At 48.4% G+C, this 12,233-nt stretch overlaps 1 protein-coding gene across 1 annotated transcript in view; it reads left to right on the plus strand.

Moving 5' to 3' along the window:
• EIPR1 (EARP complex and GARP complex interacting protein 1) overlaps window positions 1–12,233 on the plus strand; it is a 280,792-nt gene that overhangs the window by 59,065 nt on the left and 209,494 nt on the right. Inside the window, exons 2-3 of the mRNA XM_088479510.1 lie at window positions 1,617–1,700; window positions 2,479–2,611. Coding sequence (XP_088335636.1) covers window positions 1,617–1,700; window positions 2,479–2,611 — 217 coding nt within the window. The remainder of the gene's footprint in view (window positions 1–1,616; window positions 1,701–2,478; window positions 2,612–12,233) is intronic.

Raw genomic sequence — 12,233 nt, forward strand, 5'->3', positions numbered from 1 at the left:
TCGCTGCAGGCAGTCCAGATTCTCTCCGGGCACAATCCATTGTGGGATTTGTGGGATTGGAATGGGTGCAGTAGATGAATGTGGAATACTGAATAGTAGCGATTGTGATACATATTACCCCTTTGGGACCATTATTGCAGTTTGTTTTAGCAGATGCCATTTGTTGCATATGTAGGCTTGCCAGAATATACCTTTAAACCAGGACACATGTATTGCAGTTCCTGTGGCTGATTTAAAACCAGGTAAAATGCAGGCTTGGAGTCAGCCAGCCACAGATCCTGTTACGGCCCCCATACATCAGCGACAGATTGCCGTGATGTTGCGATCCTGCTACCCAGCATTGCAGGATCGCTGAAATCCAACATGTTGGAATTCACAGTTATGCCGATCACGATCAAGAAATTATCGTGATTGGCATATCGGTGAAATTTAACATGTAGAATTTCACCGATCATGCGACTGATCGCGGGAACATCGATGGCGCCAGTCGGCATTCTGACCGGCGGATCGGCGTTTCCGATCTGATCGCAACATCACAGGGATCCGTCGCAGATGTATGGGGTCCTGAATACATGAGTGTCCTGGTTTAAAGGGAAAATGAAGCCTATGCATACATCAGACTGTTGCAATTGTGCCTCTGCAAGTTCATACCTTCCAGAATAGCAGAGGTTCTCAAACTCTGTTCTCATTACCCCAATTAGTTCACATTTTCCAGGTCACCCAGCAGGTGCACAGGTGTATTCATTACTCACTGACACATTTTAAAAGATCCACAGGTGGAGCTAATTATTTCACTTGCGATGTTGTGAGGAGAATATGAAAACATGCACTGTTTGGGGTCCTGTGGGACGATTATGAAAACCTATGCTGTATAGTATTAAGAAGTTTACAGAATACACCTAGTTTACAGATATGTTCAAATACATCTATCCTCCGTGCGCTACAAGTCGCATTACACGTAATGCGTGAGTGCAGTGTGACTCTAGCACTGAGCGTCTTTTTGTGCTACTATTTACCTTCAAATGCATCTTGTTAGCAAATAGAACGCACAAGTAGCTTCTGCTGATTAAAATGATATGCAGCATGCCTATATTCTGTGTGCAACTGCATGCGAATTGCTACGTTAGTGTTAGCGGCTGTGACACTGTAACGTAGCATTTTGCATGCAGATACACCCACAGGTGCACACAGAACATAGGCATGCCACATATCATTTTAATCAGCAGAAGCTGCCTTTGCATTCTAATCACACAGCTGTCCGAATAAGGCACATATGAATGATAAATAGATGCTTGAAGCAACTGAGTTAACCCCCCAGCATGGCGTGACTAGAAGGGCTGTATAATGCGCAAGTAGGCTAGATGTATGTGGACACATCTGTATGTCTCCCTTGCTATGTGCAGTTTGAGCTTTGGTGTATATGGTAAATACAGACTGGCCAGGCTGTGTGGATAATAGGTCTCTTCCAGACTTGTGTAAAATATACCACATGCTGGAAGGGAATAAAACAAAAAGGTTTATTTTGTTTTGATTCACAAAAAAATAAAATAATTATTTTATTTATTTCTTTGTCAGTACTATAAAATTTTATTTAATAAATATTTATTTTTTCATAGGCCCGAGCCCTTACTGCCCAGACAGCAGAAACAGATGCCATCCGATTTCTAGTTGGGACGCAGTCTCTCCGATATGATAACCAGGTAAGCAGAGATGGATATAATTATTTATTTTATTGTATGAACAAAAAAATTATGAGGCAGATGCAGTTACAATGTCGTCGGCAGCTCAAATTGATCATTTATTTGCCATTTACGGTCGGCTGATTCTGCTGGCTTATCCATAGGCTGCAAGTAAATACGGTCTTCTGCAAATTAACTCTCATAGCAGGTTGAATCTGCCACTAAATATTTAAAGCTATCATTCAAAATATTTTAACAAACTTTCATACACTAGCCAACGGATTGCCGGATCCTGCGATCGGATGGGAAACACCGATCCGCTGGTCGGAAATTCCCGACCTGCGGCCATCGGTGTTCCTCGATCCTTTGGAGGATAGGTGAAATAATAAATGTTAAATTTCACCGATTTTGCAAATCGCGATCATATTTTGATCGTGATCGGCAAATCTGTGAAATCCAACCTGTTGGATTTCACAGATTCTCCAACATGTTGAGATTTCACAGATTCTCCAACCCGTCATCTCAGCATAGCGACAATCCGTCGCTAGTGTATGGGGGCCTTTACTTGTTCTTTAATAATCATATTTTGAGGAAACCTTTAATCTATGCAGTATTAGTGTTTTTGTTTATTTACTATAATATCTACTACGGGATTTTGTTTGGTCTTTAACACACTATTGTGAAACAAGCTATTGTCCTTATGCATTTTCTCCACTTATGGCAAATTTGAATTATGTTTGAATGTTCATCTGTTTTATTGTTTTTGCAGTCTCATAAATTCATGCTTCCATATGTCTAGATTCACGTAATCGACTTCGATGATGAGAATAACATCATCAATAAGAATGTTCTACTGCACCATGCGGGGGAAATCTGGCAAATCTGTGCTAGCCCAGCAGACCGAAATGTGCTCGCAACCTGCTACAGTAATAGTAAGTCAGTTTAATTAGCATTGTAATTAAACTGCAAAAAAAAAAGCAGCATTAATACTGACAGTTCTTCAAAAAAATACAGGAAAATAAAATTGTATTTTATTTCTACATTGTTGCAATGCTTCATATAAATTACAAAATTTATATTTACCCGATAAATGTTCCCTTTTACTTACACGCAGTGTAGCCATTTTGTGTGCTGAATCAATTCTCCTGAAAATGCAGCCTATCCATATATTAGAAACTGGAGACATCACCGAGGCGTGAGGCATTGAGTGGTCCTTTTGATTTGACAGTCTGAATATTGGTTCAGCATACAATAAAGCCGCTTTCATTGTTTATAGGTGTAGGGTAAATTTTTAAGTACAGCAATATTAATATTACTTTATCTAATAACATAATTTTCTTTTCCTGTGAACACTAACTTTGAAAACCTTTCACATGTTTTGCCTACTGTTCTAAATTCGGTGTGTACTTCAGGAGTGATTCAGCAGTGGACGGAATTGCAAAGCTGCACGCGGGCTTGTCCTTGCACATATGCAAATGCAGCAGGAGGTGCTGCATTTCGATCCCAGCACTGCGACTGAGGTCGCAGGTTGGTATCACCATCGGGCCACCAACCAGCTGAGTAAGCCTCAGCTTATTCAGGCTTGCCGGCTTGCCAGGCTAGGAAACTGCGTCCATCGACGCAGAGGAAATAATTTTCATTGTGATACGTCAAATACATTTTTTTAGACTAGACAGAAATGCATTAAATATAGTGTATGTATGTGTATAATATATACTGTACTCACGCTAGACAATTCAGCAGCTCTTCACAGTAGTACCCCTGTTAGTGGGTATCCAAATAACATAACATACAGACAATGAACTAGAAGGCGCTATAACTTCCGTAGAGGTTCTTGAAAACACTCTCGATCTTATTACTTGTGTCATACGAAATATTTCTTCTTTATCCCAAAGTTGATAGTAGAATGTTTAGATACAGTCTTTTCTTAACTATATATGTAATATTGTTGGTCTGGAAAAAACCCGCTCACCAAGAAAAACACCCAACACAAAAGGCCATATATTAGTATTAGCTTATGTGTGAGGCTTTCTACTTCAGGGTCCATAGGGTATCCACAGGATACCTTGGGGTATAGGTGTGACGTCAGTCGCAGGGCACCAAAGAGTTAAGCTTTCAGCCTCCCAGGATGCACTAGGTCCCCCTCCTATACCCCGCCCCCGGGCCAAGGCACCTCAGTTTAGTTTGGTGCCCGGCCGGAGTCGGGTGCACCTGTTGGAGTGGGGGCTAGAAGAGCCCCTGAAGCTTATTCTTCATGCAGCTGTGGCTGCACATCTGGATGAACAGCATGGACAGTCAGTCCTGACGTCCATGCTGTCTTCCCTACACCCCGCCGGTACCAGAACGCCGGTACTGATCCGGGGATGCTGGTGGGCGTCTGGGGTCACAGCTAGCGGTGACCCCAGATGCTCCGGACCATGGCCGGATTCAAGGGGGACAGAGGTAAGCAGCGGGGTCCCGCAGTGGGTCCCCGCTGATCACATGGTCCTAAGTCCCCAGGCAGGGGGCTCCCTGGGGACTGGCTGCAGCGTGGAGCCAGGCGACCAACCTGCGCTTCCACTACCCCCTGGGACAGCGGACCGCAGCAGAGCGGTAGCGCTGCGGCGTCCCAGGGGTTAAATGCATGCCAGGGGAGCGCGCCTTCCCTGTCTCACAGCCGGCGCCTCCCCCGCTGCACACAGCCCTCTCTGCATGCTGCCGACTGGTCCTGTGGCAGCGCTCCTCCCCCAGGCCAGCCTCCTCTCTGCTCCTCGGCGGCCATCTTCTCCAGAACGCATGGTGAACGCTGCTGGAAGCGCTGGACGGAAGCATCGTGGTCTGGGTCCCCCCGCATACCTCTCCTCCGCTGTGGTCAGGTCTGTGTATGCAGCGCTGTGTCCTACCAGGCCCTGTGTCTGTGTAGTTGAGTGATCAGCGCTGTTAGTGCAGGAATTGTTATTTTTCTGCATTGTATGTGACTGTGCTAGCGCTGCTGCCTGTAATCTTTCCTTCTCTAAACTGTCAGCTTTATTACTGTCCCTGTTCTTTCTGCTAAAGCCCTTGCGGTGCGGTGCTGCAGGGTGGTCTCTCGCCTATTTAATACTTAATTGGTGAGAGAGGTCACATACGTGGTGCCATCATGTCTGAAAGTGATTTTCCCCTCCGGCTACAGTGTACCACGTGCAAAGTACCGTTAGCGGAGGGGGAGGGTAGCGCGGAGGGCCTTTGCCGGCAGTGTTTGTCCATGGCGCGGCCTATTACGGTTACAGCACCGGTACAGGAGCCGCCCTGGGCTTGTTTCGCTCAGGCGTTAACAGCTTTAGTGGGCCAGTTAGCTCCGCAGCCCGCGTTTACTCCGATGGGTTTGTCCCAGCAGTCTGTGGTGTCGTCACCCATGCAGGGGTTCCCACGACAATTGGTGGTACCCCACAGTCTCCCTATTTCCCCGCTCCCGGGTTCTCAGGAGCCAGCGTGGGTTAACTCCCTGACGAGTTCTGTACAGCACTTGTCGGATGTGTTGCAAGGGGAGTCTGTGATGCGGTCTCATAAAAGGCCGGTGGCGTCTCTGTCCGCTCCTTATGAGGATGACGAAGGGACGTCTGATGATGGGGAGATTCTAGATCCTTACGATCAGAAACCTCTCCATACTAAGGACGCTGATGCTAAGTCCAAAGTATATATTCCTGGACTTATTCGGGCGGTCCGCACAGCCTTGGTGATTGAGGACGAAGTTCCCCCAGCGGCTAAATCTAAGTATGCCTTTTTCAAAGATGTGAAGGGCGATGCCACAGTCTTTCCTCTTTCGGGTCAGTTGGTGGACCATTTAGAGGAGGCGTGGAAACAACCGGGCAAAAGATACCAGCCGCAGAGACGCCTGGCGGTGGCTTATCCGTTCGCGGATAATTATTTTGCGAAGTGGGAATCCCCTCCACAGGTGGATTCTCACGTGACCCGTCTTGTCCGTAGTGCCACATTGCCGATGCCATCCATGTCCTCCCTTAAGGATGCTACGGACCGCAAGGTAGAAATCTGCCTGAAGTCCGCTTATTCCCTTGCTGGGGGGGCAGCACGGCCGGCTATGGCCATTTGCTGGGTTGCCAGAGCGATGGAGCGCTGGGCGGATTCATTAGAGGCTTCTTTTGAATCCGACTGTCCGGCCGATCAGGCGGAGTTGATTGGCAATCTCCGTGATTCGGCCACCTACATCAACGAGGCGGCTCTAGACATTAGTACTCTGGTGTCTAGAATTTCTTCAGCAGCGGTAGCTGCTCGTCGCACCTTGTGGCTGCGATCCTGGAAGGCGGACGCAGATTCCAAGAAAGGTCTGGAAGCGTTGCCGTTTACCGGAGAAGTTCTCTTCGGTCCGGATCTGGATAAGATTGTGGCCACGCTGGCGGCAGCCAAATCTGCCTGTCTCCCGTCGGCCGCTGCTCCTTCTGGTTCGGGACCATCGTCCTTTCGGTCATCTAGGGCCCAGGGCAGGCCCAAACCACAGTCGTTTCCTCGACAGGCTGGCCCTAAGAAATCGGTCAAGCCCCGGAAGCAGGCATGGAGTACCAGACGTCCGGCCCCCAAGCCAGATGGCAAGCCTGCGGCCTGACGGTCCGGGCCTCCCTTTGGGGGATCCCAGGGTGGGAGGCCGCCTGCTACAGTTCGCCCAGTGTTGGTCGACCACTACGACAGACACTTGGGTTCTGGAGGTGGTTTCCCACGGATACGCCCTCTCCTTCCGGCACAGACCCCCGGCTCGCTTCTTCACCACGGGTCTCCCATCAGACCGGAACAAGGCTACGGAGCTGCGGAAGGTATTGCACACTATGCTCCAGGCTGGAGTTATAGTGGCGGTTCCATTCTCCCAGAGGGGCCAGGGTTTCTATTCAAATCTATTTTTGGTACAGAAACCCAATGGGTCATATCGTCCGATTCTCAACCTCAAAGCACTCAACAAGTCTTTGCGGGTCCCGAAGTTTCGGATGGAGACCCTACGGTCCATCATTCTGGCGCTGGAACCTGGGGACTACTTGGTGTCATTGGACATACAGGACGCTTACCTGCATGTCCCTATTCTTTGGCGCCATCAACAGTTCCTCAGGTTTGCAATCAGCAGCGACCACTTCCAGTTTCGGGCGTTACCTTTTGGCCTGGCAACAGCACCACGTGTTTTCACCAAGGTGATGGCGGTCATGGCGGCTTCTCTGCGGCTGCAGGGAGTCCGCATGTTGCCGTATTTGGACGACCTGTTATTGGTGGCAGGATCTCCAGAGCTCCTGTTACGCCACTTGGACCTGACCATTGCACTGCTGCAACGGCACGGCTGGCTAATCAACTGGCATAAGTCCACTCTAATCCCGTCTCGGAGGATTCTGCATCTTGGAGCCTTATTGGACTCGGGACAGCAAAGGATCTTCGTGACGGAGGACAAGATCTCTGCTTTACAGTCAAGGGTGCGCAGTTGTCTGCACAGCCGCCGGGTGTCCTTACACTCGGCGATGAGGTTACTGGGCTCCATGGTGTCGGTGTTCGACATGGTGGAATACGCCCAGTTTCACTCCAGACCTCTGCAGCACCTGATCCTGTCCAAGTGGAACGGGCTGACTCAGTCTCTGAAGTCCCAGACGATTGTGCTCACCCAGGAGGTTCGCCTGTCCCTTACGTGGTGGTTACAGACGACCCACCTCAACAAGGGACGTCCGTTCTGGGTTCCAAATTGGGTCCTGTTGACAACGGACGCCAGTCTTCGGGGCTGGGGAGCAGTTTCGGGTCCACACTTGTTCCAGGGCAGGTGGACGCCGACAGAAGCGGAGCTTCCAATAAATATCTTGGAACTCCGTGCGGTCTTCAATGCTCTCCAGCAGGCACAGCGGTTTCTCCAGGGTCGCCCGGTGCAGGTCCAGTCGGACAACGCTACCACCGTGGCCTACATAAACAGGCAAGGAGGAACTCGCAGTCGGGCGGCTCTCGTAGAGGTCTCTCGGATCCTGGTTTGGGCGGAGCGCAATCTTCCGGCCATATCAGCGGTCTTCATCCCGGGAGTGCTCAATTGGGAGGCGGACTTTCTAAGTCGCCAGGACGTTCATCCGGGGGAATGGTCCCTGCACCCGGACGTTTTTCAACTACTGGTGGACAGGTGGGGTCTTCCAGAAATCGACCTCATGGCGTCCCGGCACAACAACAAGTTGCCGGTGTACGGGTCTCGCACAAGAGACGAAGGGGCGTCTCTGGTGGATGCTCTGTCCGTCCGGTGGACGTTCCGGTTCGCATACCTGTTCCCTCCGGTCTCCCTTCTTCCACGGGTAATCCGGAAATTCAAACAGGAAGGAGGGACGCTCCTGTTGATAGCTCCCGCGTGGCCCAGACGGCACTGGTTCTCAGACCTTCAGGGTCTGTCCGTGGACATTCCTCTGCGGTTGCCGCTACGACCGGACCTTCTGTCTCAGGGTCCTTGCCTTCACCCGGACCTGACTCGGCTGTCTTTGACGGCGTGGCTGTTGAGACGGCCATGCTGAGGTCCCGGGGGTTTTCCAGCTCTGTGGTGCGTACCATGTTACGAGCTCGGAAACCGTCTTCCGCGAGGATATACCATCGCGTGTGGCATACGTTCTTCCAGTGGTGTCGACCGAGAGGTTATGCACCGCGGGAGTTTCGTCTGTCTCGGATTCTCGCCTTCCTGCAAGCGGGACTAGATCATGGGCTTCGCCTTGCTTCTTTGAAGGTACAGGTTTCGGCCCTATCTGTCTGGTTTCACCGTAGGATTGCTACAATCCCGGATGTGCGCACCTTTATGCAGGGTGTTCTCCGCATTCAGCCGCCCTTTGTTCCACCTGTGGCGCCTTGGGATTTGGCTGTGGTCCTGAGGGCTCTCCAAGGACCGCCGTTTGAACCACTGGGCTCAGTGGATCTTAAATGGCTAACAGCTAAGACTGTTTTCCTTCTGGCCATTGCTTCGGCCAGACGTGTTTCTGAGTTAGGGGCTCTTTCTTGTAGACCCCCTTTCTTGGTTTTTTATGGGAACAGGGCAGTGCTCCGCACTCGGCCCGAGTTTCTTCCCAAAGTTATTTCCCAGTTTCATATTAACGAGGAAATAGTTGTTCCGGCCTTTAACTCACCGGGTCTTTCCGTGGGTGAGGCCTCTTTGGATGTTGTGCGGGCCTTAAGGACTTATGTTGACCGCACTTCTTCGTTTAGGAAGTCGGACGCTTTGTTTGTCCTCTTTGGCTTCCGTAAAAAGGGTTGGCCTGCTTCAAAGCAAACTTTGGCAGCCTGGATCCGTATGGCTATTTCTGAAGCTTATCTTCATGAAGGCCTACCGGTCCCTCCTTCTCTGAAGGCTCATTCCACTAGGTCTGTGGGTCCTTCGTGGGCAGCTCGACGTGGTGCCTCGGCAGTTCAGATCTGCAAGGCTGCTACGTGGTCTTCTGTCCATACCTTCGTGAGGTATTACAGGTTTGACACCTTCGCCTCTCAGGATGCTTCCTTCGGGCGGCGGATTCTCCTTTCTGCACAGGAGCGTCCCCACCCTTAAAGGATACTGCTTTGGGACATCCCCAAGGTATCCTGTGGATACCCTATGGACCCTGAAGTAGAAAATATGAGATATGGTAAGAACTTACCCTTGTTATCTCTATTTCTACGAAGTCCATAGGGTTCCACAGGACTCCCGCCCTGTCGCACCTGTGCTTCAGATGGGCTTTGCTCTGGTCACCGGTTTTCCGTCTCCCTCTGGTGAGAATGTGATTCTTGTATGTGTCCAGATCTTTGTTCTCTCTCTTCCTTCTCCTCCTCCGGCCTATGGCTTGGTAACTAACTGAGGTGCCTTGGCCCGGGGGCGGGGTATAGGAGGGGGACCTAGTGCATCCTGGGAGGCTGAAAGCTTAACTCTTTGGTGCCCTGCGACTGACGTCACACCTATACCCCAAGGTATCCTGTGGAACCCTATGGACTTCGTAGAAATAGAGATAACAAGGGTAAGTTCTTACCATATCTCATATTTTTTGTCTTCAGACAAAATATACGAACCATCTGTCTAGTTATGTTAGGTTGGTTAAGTAGAACAGTCGAAGCAGACATTAATCTTATGGACCACTATTCTTCCCAACCTCGAGTTTAGTTTTTGCAACTTAAGACGATCTAGTTTTATGTCATTGGTGATAGGGGAAAATGTGCTGCGTACAGAGATTTGTAATGATTGGTGATATAGATCCACAGATATTTCATTTGAAAGTTATCTTCAAAAAAAATTATATTGTACATATAACTCCAGGATTTAGAGAACTGAAGGATGCAATGGACTTTATAGCCTGAAATAGTGCTATATGTGTCAAGGATCTTCAATACGTCCATGTGAAAAGTGTGTCAAATTGCTGAAGGGTCTGCAACATAAAAGGCTGACCAATTCAGTCAAATGCCTTCTTTGCATTGATGGAAAGTCCAAGGGCTTCGGAGTTTGTTAGGAGTTTATGTGATGAATGAGACTGGTGACCTGCCTGGTCACGGCTTGTATACTGGTAATGAAACAACTTGGTCATTATGGATAAGATGAGGGAAAGCCAAGGCAAGTTGCAGGGAACTTAGGGCCTGATTCAGACCCACTCGCGAGCGGCTGTCCGCTCGCAAGTGGGTCGATGGTCTGCACTGAGCATGCGCACGACGGAGGGAGCTCCGCTCATTGTGTCCTTCGCTCATTGTGTCTGATCAAAGGGGGCGTGCTGTCAATCAACATCGCCCTTTGGTGGGCGTGCCGGGGGCGTGCCTCCCTGACGGGGGCGTTCCCAAGGGAACGCCTACTGTCAGAAGCCGGCCCACTGACATCACTAGTGATGTCAGTGGGAGTGATTTTGGCTCTGATAGAGCCAAAATCACTCCGGGCCTTGCGGTTGAAAACCTCAACCGCAGGCTCCGGCTCGCAGTTTCGATGGTCGCGATGGTCACGACCATCGCGGCCATCAAACTGCACGCTCGTATAGGCTGTGGGTGGTGACCCACAGCTATACGAGCGTCCAGGAGGACGCTCCATTTTTATGGAGGGCGGCCCTCATTCAGAGCGTGCGCTCTGCTCAGAGCGTACGGCTCTGAATGAGGGCCTTAGTGTCTTGCTATCAGTGTTCAACAGAGAGTTGTCTCTTTCACTTCCTTTGTGCTAACTATAGTCCAAGCTAGAAGAGAAAGTGCTCTTCATCGTTACGCTGTTGAACCCCTTGGTAAGGTAGTGAGAGAGTATCAAATTGAATGTTTTACATGCCTTGACCATGAAGCCATCTGGTATTTGTTTTCTAATTTAGATTTTTAGCATCCAGAATTATAAAAGTTATATAATAAAAATTGCACGCGTGTAACAAAAACACTGCAAAGGTTGTCAAAGGGAGATATACAGTACCAGTCAAAAGTTTGAACACACCTTCTCATTCAATGGTTTTTGTTTATTTAAATTATTTCAACATAGTAGATTAATACTGAAGACATAAAAACGATGAAAGAACACATATGGAATTATGTTGTAAACGAAAAAGTGTTAAACAAATCAAAATATGTTTTATATTTTAGATTCCTCAAAGTAGCCCCCTTTTGTTTGGATGACAGCTTTGCACACTCTTGGCATTCTCTCAATCAACTTCATGAGGTAGTCTCCTGGAATGGTTTTGAATTAACAGGTGTGCCTTGTCAAGAGTCAATCTGTGGAATTACTTGCCTTCTTAAAGTGTTTGAGACCATCAGTTGTGTTGTGCCGAGGTAGGGTTAGTACACAGTGGACACCACTATTTGACTACTGTTGTAATCTATATTATGGCACCAACCACTCAACTCAGTAAAGAGAAATGACAGTCCATCATTACTTTAAGACATGAAGGTCAGTCGATACGGAAAATTTCAAGAACATTGAATGTATCCTCAAGTGCAGTTGCAAAAACCATCAATCGCTCTGATGAAACTGGCTCTCATGATGACTGCCCCAGGAAAGGAAGAGCAAGAGTTATCTCTGCTGCAGAGGATAAGTTTATTAGAGTTACCAGCCTCAGAAACCACTACTTAACAGCACCTCAGATTAGAGACCACATAAAGTCTTCACAGAAGAACAAAAGGGGGGTATGGGGAGGAAAGATGGTGCTGCCCTTAGGAGATTTCTACCTTTCCACACTAAATATTCTTATCCCTTAAAGTCTAGAAAAATGGTGTACAATAAACAAGGAAACTGTGGAAAATGGGCGATATCTCTTATAATACAGAAGGAGTGCTCTTGAGATATCAACATAAATACTGATCTAAAAAATTTACTGTTTTTTCTTTCCTGTTGCGATTTTTGGTTATTCAGCAAGCCCTGACGTTTTATCCAGATATGTGAATAAAGAATATTAAACAATGTGTAGTATCCTTTATAGTAGAAATTGTATCTTGGTCTTCCCCAATCAGGCTGGGCATTATTCATGTAAAGTGTGCTAGGTAACGTAAATTCTGATGTGTGTTTCATCTAAATAAACACACCTGACTTACACATAAGTCATGTCAGGCAATGCTCATATGGGTATCTTTTGGGTTCTTTTCTATTGGTGGCGCCCTGTATGCACCAGTATTTCTCTGAAT

The sequence above is a fragment of the Taudactylus pleione genome, unplaced genomic scaffold (assembly GCF_031769625.1).
Source record: "Taudactylus pleione unplaced genomic scaffold, aTauple2 ptg000238l, whole genome shotgun sequence".
Taxonomy (NCBI): Eukaryota; Metazoa; Chordata; class Amphibia; order Anura; family Myobatrachidae; genus Taudactylus; species Taudactylus pleione.